We start from the raw sequence: 22,773 nt of genomic DNA on the forward strand, positions 1-22,773 counted from the left end.
GGTCAGCTTTATCTTTAGGTGATGTTGCATTACTCCTATCTAGGTGAGGGAGATAAAGAGACAGGAGCAAAGATGTGTAGAAACTGCATCCAATGCAAGAGATCAGAAGCCATGACTGCCATTGGCACAGTGGCAAGGTTTCTACATTTAGCCCTTTCAAAGTCAGTCTTGTTAATGCTGGTTTCGCAAATTTAGTTTTTGTCTTAAGCTACTTATGATAAGCTGTTTTCCTTTCACCACCCTGCTGGTACACACTTGGAAAACTATAAGTTGGATATATATATAGTGAGAATTTTGAACAAAGTGGGGAACGAAGACCTTCACATTCCAACATGGATAATTTTTGTAACAAGATAAGTATCTGGATCAGGAGAATGGAAACAGTAGTCTAACATGGAAAGGAGTAAAAATCATGGAGATCTTCCCACTTCGCATTGTTGTTGGATCAAAGTAATGAGGCTGTGAACGGCAGAAGGGAAACATTCTACTAGAGACAAAATTTAGATAACACCGTGATTTGAATTACCAAGAGGAGAAGTCACCTCAACAGTGTGCCTCCAAGGAGATTAAGAAAAGATCCAGATTATGGGGTGGAGTGAAGAGAATTGTCAGGAATTTTGATCAGGAAATGAATAATTTGCTTTAAGTCACTGCTTACAGCAAACACTTCCACTTCTTCCCAGCTTTGTCAGTGGAATTGGAAAAAGGAAGCCAGTTAAAGTTGTGAACATTAAGGTCACCAAGGAAGATGACTTTACTGTTAGGAAATTTGAATTGTAGGAAATCGAGTTTCAAGGAAAAGAAATCAAAGATATCAAAATGATTTTCAGAATTGGGGAATGGGTTGAGATAGCAGATGAATGATACATGGAAATCTTAAGCTATGGAAGGTCAAAAAAAGTAGATAGATTCAATTAGGCATTCTCTGGCAAGGAATATCAGACCACCAAAAGCACAAGTACCACATTTTGGCAGAAATAATTATATGGAATGTAGTTTGGACAGTCGATGGGCTGTGGTTATTGTGTGGGAGAGATTTAGGGTTGGATCAAAAATAAATTATCAGATTTGGATGTTCTGCAAGTGATGATGTGCCTCATGCTGATAATGTCAGGGAAGATATAAGAAATTTTTTTGTATGTTTGAGTTTAATCTTTAGGGGATAATTTTTTGAGGGACATTTGCTTTTGATTTTAACTGCAGTAACTATATTTAGGTTTACTGTCATGTTAGTATTCCAAAGGCAAAGAGAAAAAGAGCAGAGGAATATGTTATGAGAAGAGATGACATTTAGCTCATACCGAGAGTATCCGTTCTGAATGCAATAAAGTGGTCTAAACAGTGCCTTACATACTGTTAGCACAGCCTCCCTCCAAGCATGCACACAAGATTATGCATCAGGTAATCAGGAAGCCTATTTAATGCATTACTATCTGGTTTGGTTCTATATACTATTTGGCAACCAGTCTGAAAAAATGATTTATTGCTGTATCTCAAAGATGTGGAGGTTCTGAGTCTTATCAATGTGTTTGGCAGGAACCTATGAGGGGTATCATTTGCACTGCCTGGTGGAAAATAGGGAGAGGTCAGAAATATTATATATAGACTTTATACACATGGGGTGCTTAAGGGTCAAAGCTGTATAACTGAGAGGAGACCTCCACATAGCCTTTAAACGAATGCAGAGAACCAACCAGAGCTTCTGACCTAATGTCCAATTCTCACCTTCTCGTGGTGCACCCTGTTGGGTATCTACTTGGATACTGAACGAACGAGGATGGGCTGGCAATTTGGGATTTAGCCAACCAAATTGTATTCTTATTGGTTAAACCAAAATGAAAAATGACGGGACGACATGACAAAATTTCATGCCAGCTGGGGCGTCGCCCGGTTAAACAAGGCCCCCATTGTTTTTGCCAGGAAACCAGGGCGAACAGCGAAAAGCCAGCTACTGGAACAAATCTGAAAACAAACCCCAACTCAACATCACCAAGAGATAAAGATCGGTACTATCAACATAAGAAGCCTGAATGGCAAAGAAATGGAGCTAGCTGAGGAATTAGATAAGTACCAGATCGACATAATAGGGGTGACTGAAACAAAAAAGACAAAAACTGGTGAGATCTTTCTGAGCAATAAATACAAAATGTTATATTCAGGCAATGACAATCAAGGAAAAGAAGGAGTAGCCATAGCATTCAACACAAAATACGAGGCTAATCTTCTTGAATGGCAGTCAGTCTCAAGTAGAGTAATGTGGGAAAATATGAGAATGGGGAACTGGACAATGAGACTTATTTGTGCCTATGGTCCCACAGAAGGTTCTACTACGGTAGAAGTTGAGGAATTTTTTGATGCTTTAGAAAAAGCAACTGACACAATGAAAAAGGAAAAGTTGGTCCTTGTTTGGGATCAAAATAGCAGAGTAGGAAATGATTGTGAGACATACAATAATATTTTGGGAAAATTTGAAGAGAGCAAAGCTAATAATAATGGCAAATATCTGTTGGATTTCTGCTCAGGACATGGACTGGTTATTACTAACACCATGTTCCAACATAAAAATGTGCACAAATTCACATGGAGAGAAGAGGCTAGAAATAAGAAAAGTCTCATTGACTATGTTATTGTTGATAGTGATGTTTTCTCCCTGGTGCAGGACACCAGAGTGTACAGAGGATTTGAAATTGGAAGCGATCACTATTTAGTCTTGAGCAGGATAAAATTGAATTTCATATTGAAAAGAATGACATGTAAGAAAGTTTTAAAACGAATAAAAGTTGAGCAGCTCTCAGATGTGAACTGTAGACTAAAATACACAAAGATTATTGAAGAAAAAATGAAAGAGTTTGAGAACAGGAATCAAACCTTGGAGATTCAGTGGCAAACTCTGAAGAAAACATTGATTGATTCTGCCAGAGAGGCATGTGGTGAGGTTGTCTGCAAGGATAAAAAAATCAGAACTCCCTGATGGACACAGGAAGTTAAAGAGGCAGTGAAGGAAAAGAAGAAGAAAGCATATCAAAAGTTCCTGTCAAATAAGTCAGCTTGTGCTCTTAGAGAATACAGAGACAAATGCAAGAATGCTAAACACTGTGTAAAACTAGCTAAACAAAAGTCATGGGAGGAACTTTGGCAAGAACATAGAAAATAAATATCAAGAAGATGGCAAAATATTCTGGAGGTTGTTGAAGAAGCTTAGGAATGGAGGAAAGAGTGCTGTAAAAGGAGTTAGAGATGACAGAGGTGAAATGAAAATGGAAGAAATAGATATCCTTGAAGTATGGAGTAATTACTTTGAAAATTTGCTAAATGAAACAATCAGTGATGACAGCACAGTGATAAAAAACACTGACCAGGCATGCAGTCAGGAATACATATCCATACTTGAAGTAGAAAAAGCCATCAAAGGCTTGAAATGTGGAAAGGCAGCAGGAGTAGATGATATTCGACCAGAAATGCTGAAGTATGGTGGTATAAAAGTCTTACAATGGCTGTACTGCATAGTTCAGAATGCCTGGACAGAGGGATGAATTCCCAATGATTGGAGCAGAGCTCTCATAGTTCCCTTATATAAAAAGTGAAATAAAACTGAATGTGAGAATTACAGAGGTATATCACTATTGAGTGTTCCTGGTAAGATATATGAATATACTTGAGAAACGGTTGAGAAGAATTGTGGAAGAAAAGCTTGGTGAAGAACAAGCTGGATTCAAGTCAAATAGAGGCTGTCAGGATCAGATCCTCACTTTACGACAAATAGTGGAGAAATCATGGGAATATTACAAAGATCTGTATTTTAAGTTTTGTCGATTTGGAAAAGGCATATGACAAGGTGCCAAGAGAGAAGCTATTCAATACGCTACAGTTATATGGTGTCAATGGGCCATTATATCAATCAATACTTAGTCTTTATTTGAGTTGTAAGTCAGCAGTTAGAATTGAAGGAAGTACAGGAAGATGGTTTAATGTTAAATCTGGTGTGAGACAAGGATGTACATTAACCCCTCTGTTATTCATTATCTACATGGATCACATTATGAAAGAAAGTGGTATTAAACATGATATCAAAATTGGAGATATTAATGTCAGCTCTTTGCTTTATGCGGATGATGTTATACTTCTAAATAAATCCGCTACAAGTCTGCAGGATTCTCTGACTAAATTGAGTAGCTGTTGTAATAGATACGGTATGGAAGTCAGCAATAAAAAGACAAAGACAATGAAAATAGGCAGAATCATTGAAAATGTCAACTGTATTGTGAATGGAGAACCTGTGGAACAAGTGAAACATTTCAGCTACTTAGGCATGATTTTTACTGAAGATGGTAAATTAAATATAGAAATAGACAACAGAATCAGCAAAGCTGGTATGGTAGGAAGTCAATTGAAAATTCATATGGAATAAGAGAGAAATTAGTCAGTACACTAAATTAGCTGTATACAAGACAGTGTTCAAACCAATTTTAACTTATGGATCTGAGAGCTGGGTCAGAAGTAAAACACTTGACCAAAGACTAGAGACCGCAGATATGAGAGTCCTGAGAAAGATTATAGGCATGAATAGATGTCATCAATGGCAGTATCATATTAAAAATGAGGATATTAGGAAAGAATTTGACATTGTCAACATCCAGGAATGCGTTAGCAGAGCTAATCTCAGGTGGTATGGTCACTTAAACAGAATGGGCGAAGAAGGATTAGCAAAGCAAGTGTTCTCTGCCAGGTTGGCAGCAAAACGACCCAGAGGAAGACCAAGATATAGGTGGATTGATACGGTAAAAAGTGCCTTAGATGATAGAAATATAAGATCTGATAATGTTGGAGTCTTGACAAGTAATAGACTGATTTAGAGGAAAATTGTAGATAGGAAGTTAGTAATGATGTAATTTTTTTCATGTAGTACTATCATATCCTGTACACCCCCCCCCCTTGAGGGTACATGGCAGGAATTTGATGATGATTATTACACATTCCAATAAGAACTTTTATAGTGTATATATTAAAGTCTAACAATCAGCCTCTGCAACAAGACACAAGTGTGCATTCTTTTTTTTATTTTATTTACTAACAACTGAAATTCATAATGGTTCTGTTACAATAAAGATGTATGATACGACAAAATATTTGTGATTGTGAGTATCTTATCACAAAGCTCATCTATTTCTGTTAATAAAAATAAGTTAGCCAAACAGAAAAAGTTGTTTTAAATGTAACTTCTAACCATGAATGATTGTTGATTGATAATAATTAGTACCATTAGTACCATTTATTATTATTAAATTATTTTTATTATTTTTTTATTGTATTTTTATTTTCCCTGTTTGCATTTCTCTTGAAACTTTTCTACTACAGTTTGGGGATTTCTTAAGGGTCAAAGCCAAATAACTGGGAAGAGACCTCCACATCACCTTTAAGGAATGCAGAGAACTGACTTAGGGCTTCCCAATCCTCTCCTTCGCATGGTGCACCGTTAGTAGGTATCCACTGGATACTAAACAAAAAAAAAAGGAACGGGCTGGCAATTTGGGACTTTGTCAACCAAACCGTACTCTCTCTCTCTCTCTCTCTCTCTCTAATGGCTTAAACCATGATAAATAATTCCTGCAGGCTGACTTGAACAGACAAAGTATATGAGCAATTTTAATGAGTGTCAGTTTAATGTTTCTAAATGCAAAGTTATGCATTATATTATTGTTTTTATTAATAATATGTGACACCCCCTAACAGTCCAAGGACTCATTGTGGGAGGGCACACTACTCCACTCTGCTACAAACATTACAGCGTTTCCCCTACTACTTAATTCTCCCACTACACAGAACTTTGATCAATGCCATCTACTGACCATCACCACCACCAACAATATTTTTTGTCTGTAAATTGCATCATTTCTCATCGCTGATTTGCTTATATGCAGGATGAAAAATCCATGTTTCTGGGGAGGGGAATTCTGTTACCCCCATATGAATATGATATTAATGGGAATTTGCTGCCAGTAATCAACGAAGCTATGGACTTGTGTTTGTGTGTTGGGGGAGGAGTAAATGGACAGATATTAAAGTTAGGGCCACACTGCTAATTTGGTTATTCACCATATTGTATTCCCTTCACCAATACAGTTATCAATGTGTAAGAAAAAAAAGCAAGTTATTCTCCTGGTTTACAAAACTTTGATAAGATATCTAGACTACTCTGCACAGAATGATCACCTGAGATTGGGAGATTGATGGAAAAAGATCCAGAGGTCTCGATGATAATCAACCTATGGAATTGCACATGAGGATAGACTCAGGAAATGTAATCTTTTAAGTTTGAGGAAGATATGATATACTATAAGTACACTTATAGTATAGACATAAGTGACATATTGCAGCTTATGACTGGTAAATGCATAACTAGAGGTCAGCCCTGGAAAATGGCTAAGGGTGTGACTAGGAAGCACATGTAGTCCAGATTCTTTTCACAGCAAGCAGTGATTATATGGAATGTTAGATGCTGTAAGTGTATCTTTGGTGATATGTTCATAGAAAGGTATGACAGGTTTTTAAGGTATGAGTGACTAAAACGGCCCTTCTTCAATGAGTTGTTTTACTACCTGGAGGGATATACATATTAATAGTAATAACAATATTTAAATAAGTTTTATTATTAACTTACTTTACCATCAACACTGTGAAGTTATGTATTATTTATTAGTCAGTATTATTAGTCAGTCTTCAACTTACAACATAAGTGACTTATGATGGCCCTCACATTAAATATGTTCACTGTGAGGGTCATCATAAATCACTTATGTGGATGATGTGGCTGCTACCTTCAAGGTATATTATTTAGGAAATAATTTTGATCAGGCAATTGCAGATGAGAAAACCTGACTTTTTACAGATGGAATATAATAACTTCTTGTATATGACACTGGAAAAAAACCAAACATTTTAGGAAAAGTGATAAGAAGAGGAATGAACCCTTGTGAGGTCCATCTAAATATTTAAATCTAGATAGAAAGTTTATCTTTTGATAGAGAAAAAAAAAAGTTCTACTGTATTATGCTATAGGCCTTAATAACATAGTGGCAGTTAATGTTTTGGGACCTTAATTTGCAGAAGATGCTTTCAGTATTCATGAATCACTAAGATATAGGCTGGTTGGTTGGTTTAAGGTCTATTGGTGCAAGAACAGCAAAGGTCATATAATGTGCCATAGCAAAGATTACAGCAGTACACAGGGATAAAAGATATGTAGGCTGCCACTTTCTAACATACAACCTTCTTAGTTATTATATGCAGTATATTAAGCAACTGTTAACTTTTGCTCTTCTGGTAATTTATAAAGCACTAATAAAAGTGATTAACAGCAGTGTCAATTCAGTAAGAAGTACATTAAAAGGAATGTGTTTTACTAATAAAATGCAATTATTAGTTCTAGAGAACAGGAAAGGTATGCATTTGATTATGGCATAAGCAAGTATTGTTCTATTTACTATTATTATTACTGTTTTAAGTATCAGATCCACAGCACAAAATGCCACAAAACTCATAACACATCAGTACCACATGTGGACAACAGATTTAGGAGAAAGAAGAAATCTGTTGATGTGCTTCTTGAGCAGAGAGAAGTTGTACTTTTTGGGGATGACAGTTTGAGAAAGGCTATTCAAGAGAACAAAGGTAGATAGAATAAAATAGGAAGATAAGCTGGTCTAATAAATCTGAATCTGGGCAGTAAGCAGATGTCGGTCAGCAGCTGCTCAAGTTCTTAGTCTTGGAAGAAGGTGGAGAAATGACGGTGGTGACCAGTTCAACAGATCACTGTCTACCAAAATATCTATAGAAGAGGCATTAGGAAGATATTGAATGTCTATGTGAGAGAGAGAGAGAGAGGGGGGGGGGGGTCATCAATTCATTGAGTTACCAGTCTGGTTAGTATATGTCCTCCCTGACCAATAAGCTGTGGTTTAAATTCCATGGCTGTTTGTAAAAAGTTGACAGCCAGTTTATCACATGGTATGAGATAACCACTTATGGAGGTTTATGTTTATGGAGGTCTCAATGGGCATGTGTTCATTGCAGGATTCCTGGATTATTTACAGCTTAACCTATCTACAGCACAAAATGTACAATTAGTTTACCAACATTTCATGAATAGGGCTGGCATAAAATAAAGTCTGGGGAAATGAGGAATGCTGAAAATAATGATAATGTTGGCACTGTTTCTTACATCAAACAATCTGTGGACACAAAAAAATCCATCTTTAATTCACACTATAAGAAACTCTTGCCCACCTGAAACAGTCCGTGTTTTCACGATTCTATGCTGGCAGTGAATTCAAATTATTCGGTTCAGACATTCAGCTATACTTCATCCTATAACTAGTTTAATTTTTACATGAAAACTAAAGTACATATAGACAAATATGCAGTGAGAGCCTACCCTAAATATTATGGGTTATGCTTTGAACTCAGTGATGTGCAAATAAAAGTTTGTGTGTGGGGGAGGGATATGAGAATCCTATCCAAATTTTCCATTGCAGTCAGTCAGTCTTCAACTTACAACATAAGTGACTTATGATGGCCCTCACATTAAATATGTTCACTGTGAGGGTCATCATAAATCACTATGTGGATGAGGTGGCTGCTACCTTCAAGGTATATTATTTAGGAAATAATTTTGATCAGGCAATTGCAGATGAGAAAACCTGACTTTTTACAGATGGAATATAATATCTTGCATTGTACAAAGAATGTACATGCAGTATATATACAGTTAGGTGACTGCATAGTGTATGAATGGAGTTTAGAAGCTAATGCTGAAAATATGTTCATATACATTCACAAGATTTAGCAAATACAAAGCCTTACAAGAGATTGCTGCCAGATAACGTGATGGAAGTTGCCAATGAAGATGTAGAGCAGCTGATGGTGGAAGCTGTCGAAGAAATCTCATACTGAAGAGCTTATAAAGCTAAAAGTATAGAAATTTTCATTAGAAGAAGAGAGGAGGAGGAAGAAGAAAAAGCTAAACACCCAAAAAAAAGGTTGCAGTTAAAAAAAAAAAATCGCAGAGGTTATTAAGGCATGATACTGTTTAAAGAAATGAACCCCAACAAGAAGAAATTTAGCAAAGCAAACAGAATGATGTATGATGCAAATGCTTTCTACGGAAAAATTTATGCAGAAACAATGCAGAGGTTACCTTTCTAAGAACAATTTGTTGTTTATTAACTGGCTTCATCTGCGTCCGCGAATGAACTGTCCAATTAATAAAGCAGCAGCTCTGAAGAATTTGCCTGTCCATGTTTTCCAGCTGATTATTTTATTATTTGCTTACAGCAGCACAACAGGTACTCGTGTTTTATCATTTATTAGAGTATAGTATATACTCTTATACTAATTTTACGGTATGATTTCACTATAAACAAAGAGTGAACTTTGTTTAAAAATATAACAAAATGGGCACATTTTAGCATCCAGGCATGTTAATTGTTAACATATCCATGCAGTTCAAGTGGAGATTTCCTACTTATGACGGGTTCCGTTCATACAATCGTCATATGTCGAGGATGGACTATTTTATTTACAAATCATGGTCATGACTTTGCATATCACCGAGTATTTCATGCAAACAACTTCTTAAATGGAATAGTCCTACCTATTTATTCTTCTTCAATTGTTAAAAACACATATACACAAATTAGTATATCCTATGACAGTATACTTACGATCGACTAAACCAAGTCGACTCAGTTCACGTTTGTATTTCACTGATCCTCTCTTATTTGGAAATTGAAATTTTCTGAAATTTCTTTTCCCATATAGAGGAGCATAAATACATATTGGCATGCACCGTATGCAACACCCGAAAAAAGCAGTTCGAACTGTCAAACTTAAATTAATCACAGACATCATAAAACAGAATCAAGAAAATTTCTCTATTCCTACAAGAGAGCGAAGAAATCCCTAAATTTTTCAAAAAATCCGTAAATCCCTAAAACCTAAATTTTTGTTTTTTCACAAAGAAATAAATGCACAATGCTTTACGTTCGCCAGAGAATCATTCCCGAAATAATTGCCCACTGCGTAATGGGTAAGAGTCAATGTTTCCAAATCTTTTAACTAAATTGTGTTTACATAGAGATTTTTCCGAGATGCAAAATTAGAACTCTATTTCAATCCTTCAGATTTAAAAAAAAAAAAAAAAACAGAAAGAGGAGAAAGGAAGAAAAAAAAATCCTCTGGTTATTAACCAGCATGCATTATACACTAGTGTCCAAAATCTAAAGACGAACATTGTTTCTGAAAATTACAACCGCAAATTCAAACGAATCTTGTTATAATTTGTATACCTCACTGCTTCGAGTAGAAATTGGGTGCACTTTCAAAATTTCGAATCGCATGCAAAGGATCACGTGGTAGCATTCAACAGGATAAAACGCAAAATGGCAGCACTACGTAAATTGAAGGAAGCTATTTTCGTGACTATGTCATTTAGTTTACAAAACCTAGCTTTTGCATAGTGACATGCCCACTGATATCTTGTTACTGTTTTTTTTTATTGTTGTTAAAACTTACTAGCGGTGTTTGTGTGTGTTGTAAATTTATGCATGAACTTTACTGAACATTGCTGGTAGCACGTCCCGCTCCACGGGATTTACACCGAGTCATAAGACTCATAATTCTTTTTTTTTCCTTCTCCCCTTTCTTTTAGAGGCAGAGACAGACCATGAGCAAGATGATGCCCATCCTGCCAAGGACCACGTGTCGAGGCTCACATCCAACACCGACAAAAACAAAATCAAAACATATGGAAGCTGGGACCCAAACAACATTCCTATGGGTCTTGCTCTACAGAAGACCCCCCCACCTCCCACCACCACCACCATCTTGAGGGTTCCATTTGCAGCACCGACATCCGAAAGAGCAACATCTGAAATCAGCACTTCTTCAACATCCTTCTTACCAAAGTTCCGGATTTATTGACCAAAAACATCTTATTTCGTCACCTCATCAAACATCGAAGCTACCCATCGAGAAAAGATCTGGCATGGAGGACACCTTATGACATCCTTCCAGTTAATACCTTGTTGTGGATCTGATGACTGTAAATGAATTCAAAGCAAAATATGATATATATTGTGCGAATGCCGGAGAGTTGTTCTTGATATGATGTTTAGGGCCTCCCTCGATGAGTCTAAGGACTCCTTGGAGTTGCCCGTAATAATAATAATAATAATAATAATAATAATAATAATAATATCTAAAGGTGCCATAACACCAGGAACCCCTCCTGTGACTATAGTCGGATCCGGGGAGCACGCTTTCTACTAGTGTCCTCTATCTAACATCATATGGAGGAGGTTTTAGCGACATTCCCCTCCTACAACAGGATTAAGTCATCCAAATGCAGTTTGCTCTGCCATTAACCAACATACAGTAGTTATTGATATTTATCATTAATCAGCTGAAATATTACATATGGAAAGGAAGGAAAAAATTTCTAATAATGCGAATCCTCCTAGCCTGTTTTCTTACTTCATCCCCCATTCAACTTCCGAACCATTCCTTTACCCTCCCTCCCCACCAGCCCACCTCAATCTTAACGAAATTACTCACTCTTCCTTTTCTTTATTCTAGGACACATTGACACATTCTTATTTTACTGGGCCTTCTTGTGGGTTTCTTTTACTCTTTCACCGGATATTTTTCTATACTTTATATAGGTTTGGCCACCGCTTTTCCATACTTGTTTAAAACTACTAGCGTTGTTTAGTTTATTGCTATTTATTAACTTTACTAATCTCTGCTGGTCGCGTGCGTCTCATGCTATGAGATTTATACCGAGTCATATCACTCTAATTCAGTTTTTCCCCTTTCTTTTTAGACGCAGAGAGAGGGACCATGACTAAGATTATTGCCGTCCAGTCAAGGAACACGACTTTAGGATTGGAGATACCAGGAGGCAAAACATCTGGAAAGCGACTGTCTCCGAACTAAGTGCATTGATTACGTCAAAGTCGGGCACATATCCACACCCTTGGCGCAAGTGCAATAACATAGGGCACAAGATAACAACTGTCTTCTTCGCACATTCGCAGAGCACACAAGGGACTCCCATTGAGCCGCTAAAGCTGCAACCTGTTGGAGTTGCGAGTTTCCAGAACTTCCAGAAAATGCCAGCAGGGAAAAACAAGTCTTGGGTAAAATAAAGAAGACATCAACAGCAGACACAACAGCTGCTGTAACAACAGTTTCCACTTCGGCTACAACCCTACCTTCTCTCAGCTACAGAAGAGGACAACACAGCCAGCCATCATAAACGTCTAGAACAAAGCCAGTCCACCAGCTGCAAACTCCACAGCAACTTCAGAAGATATTACATCTATTATATCTGAAATGTCCAAGATCCTATCAGAAGTAGCTAGGTTCCTCCAGCAAAAGAAATGGAAGTCGAGGTGAGGGGAAAAACAAATACCACCGCAAGGAACCAACAAAAAGGAAAAGGAAGAAGCTTCTTCCCAAAAAAAAAAAAAGAACAAAATATGGAAGCCAGTTCCAAAAATCCGGAGAAACAACATAGGAATCCGAAATGGAGTGGAAAACCTCTCCTCAGAGAAAAGAAAAAGCACGTCAGAATCAAAAAAAGTACCCACTCCTAATTTAACAACTCGGATTGCAAGACTTTGTAAAACAAAATATCTTCAAAATTACAAACATTAAGCATGAGTTCAAAATCCTAAAGCTTGTTTTCGAAACTAGAAGCCAGATTTCAGGTGCCGGGATATTTTCCGTACGAGTAGAATGATTAATTGGTAGATTCTAGAAATAAGGATAAAAGCTGCTGAAATAGAGAGCCAAAAGGCTTCACTTCGGCGATGCAAGCCGAAATAGCTCAGTGGTGAGAGCATTAGACTGAAGATCCAGGTTTGCTTATGATTGGATCCGCCGAAACCTTTATAATTTCTATACATTCAACAGGAAACTCTTGCAGTTTCTCAATTTCGCTTTGAAATAAAGTTGGATTCAATATCCACTTAATTTGAATAAGAAAAGAAGAACTAGGTCGAGTGTAAATTCGAAAAACATCATAATGCCGCCATCACCTTTTCTGTATTTGCTCCCTTAATGTCAGAGTGTAAGCCTGTGTAGCTCAGTGGATGTGGCGTTTGCCCACCACGGCGCTTGGCCGCACGAAGGAAGACTTGGTTTCGAGTCTAGTCGGCGACTAGAGGAAATTTTTCTAAGCCTTTTTTCGACCGGTTCCCGAGTTAGTCGACCTCTGGCACGGGCAAGCAGGTTTTTCCTCCCGGAAAATCGGGTTTTTCGTCCTGTAAACTCAAGAAAATCGACCGTAGAACCCACATTATTTCAGACATTAAATATATTGTGTTAGGGTTAGGGACCACGAGATGGCGGCACATTTGAGCCGTCTCTCTTCACTGAGAACCGCTTAATTAGTGATAGCCTTGGGCCATCTATCTCTGTTTGGTACCAGTGGAGATTGAACTGCCCACTCAGTCTCCAAAAGTTAGATGGGGCTAAATGGCATCGCCTACTCCCCGTATACGGGAATAAAAAGGCGTTAGCTGATTTTTTTATATGTCAGAGTGTTCTATTTACCATTTAAACCATTTAAACGGCTTGGGAACAAGACAGGCCCTTTTCTGTTCTCAGATCTTATTTCAAAAATGTATTGACCAAAACAAGGTAATATTCATTTGCTTCATCGACTTCGAGAAAGCATTTGACAAAGTTAAACATGCTAAAATAATTGTACTATTAAAAAGAATTGGATTAGATGGTAAAGACATCAGGATCATTGAAAACTTATATTGGAACCAAAAGGCATCTGTTCAAGTTGATGACATTATTACAGACTCCATTAACATCACACGAGGAGTAAGGCAAGGATGTGTGCTGTCACCTCTTCTTTTTTAACATCTACTCAGAAGCCATGTTTCAAAAAGTCTTGGAAGGAAGAAAGGACGGGATTAGTATAAATGGTGAAATCATCAGTAACATCCGATATGCCGATGATACAGCTCTTCTGGCTGACAATATTCAGGATCTTCAAAATCTTTTGGAACTAATAAATGCAGAGAGTGAAAAAATGGGATTAAAAATAAATATCACCAAAACTAAATTCATGGTCATAAATAAGAAACTAATTCTTAATTTAGCACTTTCTTTAAATAGGAAACAAATAGAAAGAGTGGCAAAGTTTAAATATCTCGGATGCTGGTTAAATGAAGATTGCAATCCAGAAATGGAAATAAAAGTTGGAAGTGAAATGGCAAGACAACATTTTCTCTTGATGAAATCAACACTGTGTAACCGCAGTTTAAGCTTAGAACTTAGAGTACGCATGGTTAAATGCTATGTATGGTTCAGAAACTTGGACCTAGAAGACAACATCAATAAAAAGACTTGAAGCCTTTGAGATGTGATTATACAGACGAATGTTAAAAATCCCATGGATAGCAGTACGTCCAATCAGGAAGTACTGGAGCAAATGGGGAAATCACGTGAACTTTTAGATACCATAAAAAGAAGGAAAACTGCATATCTTGGTCACCTACTTCGTAATGAAAAATATAAGATACTTCAATTGATTATAAAAGGGAAGATAAATGGAAGAAGAGGACACGGAAGACGAAGAAAATCTTGTCTGGCAGATATCAGACAGTGGACTGGTATGAACTCTGAGAGACTGCTCAGAATAGCTGAGAATCGCTCAAAATTTGCCAAGGTGGTCGCCGACCTCCGATAGGAGATGGCACTCAAAGAAGAAGAAGGTGTAAAAGCTGAACTAGGCTTCCTGCAAGAAACACTTCTTTCACTAAAGAGATATGTAGTTACGACTGAGCCAAAAGCACCCCGTTACATCAATCATTATAGAGCTTCGGCTCAAGAAACAGCGCAGAGTCTGGGTACTTGTGCTAATTACCCCATCCTTGGAGCCTTTCAAAATATCCAGAGAGAGAGAGAGAGAGAGAGAGAGAGTGAGAGAGAGAGAGAGAGAGAGAGAGATGCAGAAGGGAGAATTCTCTTCATCGACTAGAAGTACCCAGGACGCACCACTAGGTTCATCGACATCTACTACCCTGTAGAACCAGCAGCAAAAACAAAATTCTTCCAGTCCTTCACGTCTATCCTTATTGCGCCTATCACGTCAATACATCCGTGGCGGACCCGACCATGGGAAAATAGGTGGAAATCCAAGAACGGTATCACTGGCTACAGACATCTGGAAATTCACTTAATACACGTCTAGCATAAAGACGTGTTGAGAGCTCACAACAGCGACGGCCCATACAAAAGTACTGTGACACTGCAGCACCCCCAAGGAAAAAATGAAAAAATTAAATTTTGTTTGTGTTTATAAATAGTAACAATGCTTACAACATTATATAAATGCAGTAAACATGTTAAAGGTTACAGCTTATGTTTTAACATTGATTGAATAGTTAATAATTGGAATTGTTCGATTAACGCTTTAGATTACGAAACAAATGCACTGCGATCTAACGCCGATATTCGTTTGCTCTTGTCATCGCACGTTACGTCTTTCCCAACTGTAACTGCTCAAACAGCAGTATATTTTTAGTATGCTTACGACCTTATTTCTGAGAGACATTATTATTATTATTATTATTATTATTAATATTATTATTATTATTATTATTATTATTATTATTATTATTATTATTATTATTATTATTATTATTATTATTCAAGCAAGGAAAGTAAAAACAGAAAACAAATACCAGTTTATATGGATAAGAGACAGCAAAATATTCCTTAGGAAGACACAAGACGCAAAACCAATCGAAATACAATCCGTAGACGACCTCAACAGGCTGCCACATTGAAAGGAATATTGACAACTTGTAAAGAAGGAACAGCACACCAACCAACATGAATATAGACCATCAAGCAGGCGTAATCACCACGGAACATGATAATTGCCACATTCTACAATCAATAACGGAATGGAAACAAGTGACAATTCCCAAAAAAGGACTATCTATTCTCCACATCAACATCAGAAGCATTCAAAAATACTGGCTGACCCTGCAAGCTTATCTGAAGGAAGATATAGACGAAATAGACATTTTAATACTGACTGAAGTATCTAATAAAGGAAGAGGCATCCACCTACCAAATGCCACACTTCCAACAACACAAACACTGCAGACAAACAAAACGAGGCCGTGGTATAATAATATTTACCAAACATAAACTAGAAGTAACAGAAATAAACTATAAATTAGAATACGCAGAAAACATATGCATCGAAATTAAAAACATCAAACAAGAAAACTTCCTGATATTAAACGCAATATACAGACCACCCAACTTAAGCACCATAAAATGCCTAGAAGAACTAAACAGATGGATTTCAGCCACAGAATGTTAGAATGTTCTGAGGTTCCTACGGAAGTTGGTACCTCAGAAAACCTGATAATAACAGGAGACATTAATATAAACATTAGGAACATAAATAACAACACAGAACAATACCTAGATCTATTATCGGCATATAACATAACCCCATCAATACAGTCGTATACACGAGAACAACCTCATCCTGCATTGATCATATAAATATAAGGGCCCCTCCAAACAGCTACACAGCAGCCGTCATAACATGCAAACTGGCAGACTATTATTTCACAGCATTACAGTTACACACTGAACCAGAACCCATAAAAACCACTGAGACTACAAAACAGTATTATAGCATTCTAAACGAAACAATAGTAAACGGTGAAATCAGGAAAACAGACTGGATGCAGATAGCATCTTTAGACCCTACTGAAGCTGTATATAATAATCTTAAACTTGCACTTAACAATATATATAACAAAGCATTAACAAAAATAAAAATACGCCTCAAACTAAACAAAATCCATTGATAACAGACAACATACTAACAGAAAAGATGCCCTATGGAAACAACTTAAGAAATCGCCGAACAATATCGCTTTAAAAGCTGAATACAAAAGAAAACGGAATCTCTTAACAACACAGATTAGAATGGCAAAAAGAAACTATTACAGCAACAAATAAACAACAGCTCAGAATGACATAAAGGAAACCTGGCACCTGATTAATGAAATGCTGAACAATATACACACAACCACTGCCTCAGAAACAATAAAACACAGCTTTGCCAGCGACCCCGAATCCCTCAAACAGTTGGCAAACAACTTTAATTAGTATTTCGTGAACTCTGTCCAAAAGCTACAAAAAACAACCTTTCCTCACACAAACGAACATTCTCCACTAGGTCCACGAGCAACCCAGTCGATGTGGTTTCCCACAGTAACAAAAGAAGAACTATCACTGGCAATTCAACAAATTAATCCTAACAAAGGACCGGGGATAGACGGAATCAGACCAAAAGACATCAAGAAACACTCCACCGACCTACTTCCAGTTATACAAAAACTTTTAAATAAAATCTTCGAAACGGGACACATACGTGAAACACTGAAGACTGCATTAATTACACCCATACACAAACAGGGAAAAAGAAACATTATAATAATTACAGACCCATAGCCACGCTGTCTGTAATCAATCAAATCATGGAGCACATCGTGCATCAGAAACACTCCACATACGTTGAAAAATTTCAAATCATACTCAAAACACAGTATGGCTTTCAAAAAAATAAAGGAACAGCAACACTCCTGGAAGATTTCACAGATCTAATAAATGCTGCATTGGATAAAAACAGAATAACATTAGTGGTATTCATTGACCTAACAAAAGCATTTGACACACTAACACACAAAACCTTGTTAATGAAACTAACCCATATCGGAATTGGAGGTCGTCTACTCCAGTGGTTTAAAGCATACACGAAAAACAGAAAGCACATCACCCGTATAGGATCAGCATACAGCAAATAGGTACATGTAACCTGTGGAGTACCGCAAGGAGCTGTCCTATCTCCCATTCTATTTAACATATACATTCACGACATAAGCCAACTCCCCTAAAAGGTAATATCTTCCAGTACGCAGACGACACGGCCGTAGTATCCATTCACAACAATGCAAATATCGCTTACACAAATATGCAACACGACATCAATCAAATCACTAACTGGTTAACCGAAAATGGCATATATATAAACCCTGGAAAAACAAAGCTAATGGTATTCAAAAACCCTAAACCGTGCCCATAGAAACTAAATATCTCACTATCCGACATTCATCCTTCTATACACAATGCGCAGAACCTAAAATCACAACCATCACACAGGTGAAAACAACACGCTATCTCGGACTTCACTTCGAAGCTGATCAAAGTTGGAATAGCCATACAAATTACCTACATACCAAGCTTAGGATAATAGCAAGCAAACTATACAGATTAAAAGACATTGCCCTAACCCACATAAAAATACTAATCTATAAAGCATTATGTGAAAATATTTTAAGATATGCAATCACATCATACGCATTCTGTGCAGACTACAGACTTAACAGGCTACAATGGTTGCAAGATAAAATGGTAAAATTATATTCTGGGAACAACCCATTCTTATGCAGGAAAAACGGACAAAACACAAAATATTTAAGGTAAAACACTTATGCCACTACACAGTCATGTTAAAACATTACTACAGCCCAACATATAGAGTAACCAGAACAACATATCAAATAACAAGACCACAGTCAACAAACTACATAACATATAAATACAACAATCACCATCAGCAAAGCCACCCGAAACCTCTATGTACCTGACATGATAAACAAACTGCCGCTCGACAACAGAAACCTAGGAACATACAGAGAGCTGAAACAGGTGCTATATAAATATTATAGCGAGAATGAAAATTAGAGCAATTCCTGTTTCTCTCCCCACACACACGCACATACACACACAAACCTATGACAAAGCCCCCTCTCAAAAAACCATCACTACAAGAATACAAAGAAACAAGCATGCCATGTCTAAATCCAACCCTATCTGCACAAAAAAAAAAGTTAAACTGTAATAGCAGTTAAAGTCTTCCAAGCACGTACCAATAAACAGTAAAATCAACACCTGGCTTGTGACCAGTATAGGAACATAACCAAGAAACCACCACCATCTATCATCTGTTATCTTCCTCAGATAAGCCCTGCTAAACTTCCAGGAAGAAAATTATTAACCTGCAAGTATCTGTTATCCACAATTGTAATGTGCTATAAATATTATATATATATATATAATTATTACAGCGTCTGTGTATGCAATTTATCTGACGCATAAAAAAAAATAACAAATAAATAAATAAATAAAATAAACAAAAAAAATTAGTCGTGACACCTCCAAGGAGTCCGAAGACTCATCGCGGAAGGATTTCTACAACTGTCCCAACCACTACACCGAACCTCTACTACGAATCATCTCCATCAACACCATCTACCGCCCACCTCCACCCCTACCATAACTACTATGAAATATATTATTGGTGCCTGTGCCTGGTGAACTATTTTTTGTAAATCTTATTTTATTTTGTTAAAATAACATATAATTATTTATTTATTATAGATACAAGGCTGAATAATGACGAGTGTCACTGTTGAAAATATGAAAAGAATTATATATTTTCAATTATCGTTCTTCTTCTTCTTCTGCAGCTTCTCCCATTTAAGTGGGGTCACTGTTGATAATGAGTCTCCTCCACACTTTCCTGTCTTGGGCTGTCACCACACCCGAGTTCTTCATTCCTCAAGTCCTCTTCTACCAGCTCCCTCCATCTCTTCTTGGGCCGCCCACGCTTCTGCCTTCCTTGCACATCCATCTGCATGACCCTTCTTCCCACATATTCGTTCTCCCTCCTCATCACATGACCAAACCATCTCAACCTTGCCTCCTGTATTTTCGCTCCTAAGTTCGTAACTTTCACTGTTCCTCTGACATAGTCATTTCTCAGATGTTCCTTTCTGGTCACATCGCACATCCACCTAAGCATTCTCATCTCTGCTACTTCCATCCTGCTGATGTTATTTTTCCTCAGGGCCATAGTTTCTATAGCATATGTCATAGCTGGCCTCGCTATTGTCCTATAGATTTTGCCTTTCAGATTGATCGCCACCTTCTTATCGCATAACACTCCAGCCATCCCCCTCCAGTTCATCCAACCCACTTGTATCCTGCATCCCACTTCCTTCTCAGCTCCTCCATCTTTTTCCACTGTTGAACCTAAGTATCTAAAGTCTCTCACCTTCCTGATGACATTTATTTTCAGCTCCAGATCTATCTCCTGTCTGCTGCCCACTGTGCAACACATATACTCTGTCTTACTTCTGCTCAGTCTCATACCTCTCTCTTCCAGAACTTTTCTCCATCTTTCCAGTTTAGTTCCCGCTTCTTCTCTTGAATCTGCACACAGCAAGATGTCATCTGCATACAACATTGTCCAAGGCGCATCTTCTCTCACCTCCTCTGTTACCACCTCCATCACAATATTAAACAGAAACGGACTTAATGCTGACCCTTGATGCAAGCCAACTGTTACTTCAAAATTTCTGTCTGTCCGAGACAGGTCCGAACACTTGTCTTCAGATTTCTGTACACTTCCCACAACAACCTGACATATTTCTCCAGACCTACTTCTCCCTCAGACACCTCCAGACTTCTTGCCTTGGCATTCTATCGTATGCTTTCTCCAGATCAATAAATACCAGATGTAGATCCCTTTGTTTCTCTCGATACTTTTCCATCATCTGCCATAACCCAAAGATAGCATCTGTTGTTGATCTACCAGGCATAAAGCCAAATTGTTCCTTTGCAATCTCCACCTCCTTCCTCAATCTAGCATCAAGAACCCTTTCTAGGATCCTCATTGTGTGGGACATCATCTTTATTGCTTTGTAATTTTTAGTCTTGTGCATCCCCTTTACCCTTGTAGATGGGGACAAGAGTACTCTACCTCCATTCCTTGGGTATATTTTCCTGTTGGCAAACTTTCATGAACAGGTCCCACAGCAGGTCAATTCCCTCTTCCCCCAGTGCCTTCCATGCCTCCACTGGAATTCTGTCGGGGCCCACCGATTTTCCATTCCTCATCCTTTTCATGACCTCCTTTACTTCCCCTCTACTGATGTTCTGCACCATCCACTCAGAAGGCTGCCCATCTCCTCTGTGAGTCCTTGCATTTTCCTCATTCAAAAGTCCCTCAATGTATATTTTCCATCTGTTTCTTATGTCTACATCCCTCCATAATACTCTTCCTTCAGCGTCTTTGATCTGCCTCATATGTAAGATGTCCTTTGCTGCTTTATTTCTACATTTCGCTGGTTGGTAAATTTTTCTCTGTCCTTCCTTTGTTTCTAATTGATCATACAGATCTTGATATGCCATGGCCTTCGCCTGTGCCACAACTCTCTTGGCTTCTTGCTTTCTCTCTCTGTACACCTCTCTGTCCTCTTCTACTCTTGACTCATCCCACTTCTGCTTTGCCTTCCTCTTAGCTCTCACTGCTTCTTGTACATTATTATTCCACCACCAACCCTCCTTCTGCTCTCTAATCTTTCCAGATGTCTCACCAAGCACCTCAATTGCACAGCTCAGGATTACTTTTGAATCATGTTTGGACCAATCTTGTACACTTTCCAGTCCATCCGAAATCCTCTCTAACACCTTCTCCCTAAAACGATTCCTCACACTCTTCTCTTTTAAGCGAAACCTTAAAAAACCTCTTTCCTTCCTGAAAATATGAAAAGAATTATATTTTTTGAATTATCTTTCTTAAACCTGTCCTTTCCCTCTCCCTAAAACGATTCCTCACACTCTCCTCTTTTAAGCGAAACCTTAAAAATCCTCTCTTCTTCCTGAAAATATGAAAATAATTATATTTTTTCAATTATCGTTACACTAAACAAATGGACTGCGATCGAACGCCGATATTCGTTTGCACTTGTCATTGCTATTGGTACGAAACTTTTATTATTGGTATTTGTTCGTGTGAGGATGAAATATTTTTAATAAATCAATTTTTAGTGTGTAAATTTATTTATTAAAAAATTCGTTACTGATTAGGAAAAAAAAGTTTTTTTTTTTTTTTTATATGCAGCACCCCACTTGAAATTTTCACTGGCTGCCACTGGCTCACAACCATAGGGATTACACGTCGATAGGTCAAAGAATCGGCACAAGGCTCGACTGCTTTTATATTCGCCATCTCACCATCCTCTCACTGTCCAGAAAAAGTAGAAGTCAGTTCGGACATTTGGAGGTCACCACCAGGGTCCATTGTGGAAATCTCCAAGGCGACGAAAGTGGCTGTTCTCTGCCAAGCTTCACAGACTATGATCCATCTGGAGCAATGCTTTCTTGGACATGCACAGCTGAAAATCACCCTCAAAGAAAATATGATTAAATGGAACCGAGAACGTGCATTTCTTCGTATATCTCGACCCAGTGAACTTTATAAGAAAAGTAGCTCGTTCATGGCCAGACAACGCTAAGGCTTTCCATGTAAAAACATCATCCGTGACCTCAGTCTCGACATTGATATGGAAAAACAAAAACAAGTGTAGGAAACGAATTTTAAGTTCAGGCTCCTTGCTTCTTCTGCGATGGAAAGATCGGCTATCGGCCGTATTCTACAACAGGCTCTACGTCAATTTCAGACAGGAGCGATCCATTACAAACATCAATGAAGATGGTTGCATAAACACTATGGCATCCGACATCTTGAAAATCTTCTAAAGGTAATACATTCAAGAAACATTAGCCCTCAAGCAATGTTGAACCAAAAAACGCCGC

At 37.7% G+C, this 22,773-nt stretch overlaps 1 protein-coding gene across 1 annotated transcript in view; it reads right to left on the reverse strand.

Annotated features, from left to right (window-relative positions):
* Positions 1 to 10,039, reverse strand: part of mRpL41 (mitochondrial ribosomal protein L41) — a 34,001-nt gene extending 23,962 nt beyond the window's left edge. The window contains exon 1 of the mRNA XM_090407055.1: positions 9,720 to 10,039. Within this exon, the coding sequence (XP_090263181.1) occupies positions 9,720 to 9,906 (187 nt within the window). The 5' untranslated portion in view covers positions 9,907 to 10,039. The remainder of the gene's footprint in view (positions 1 to 9,719) is intronic.
* Between the last annotated feature and the right edge of the window lie 12,734 nt (positions 10,040 to 22,773).

This window comes from Typopeltis vanoorti, chromosome 2, assembly GCF_054136105.1.
Source record: "Typopeltis vanoorti isolate ZY-2024b chromosome 2, IOZ_Tvanoo_1.0, whole genome shotgun sequence".
Lineage (NCBI taxonomy): Eukaryota > Metazoa > Arthropoda > Arachnida > Uropygi > Thelyphonidae > Typopeltis > Typopeltis vanoorti.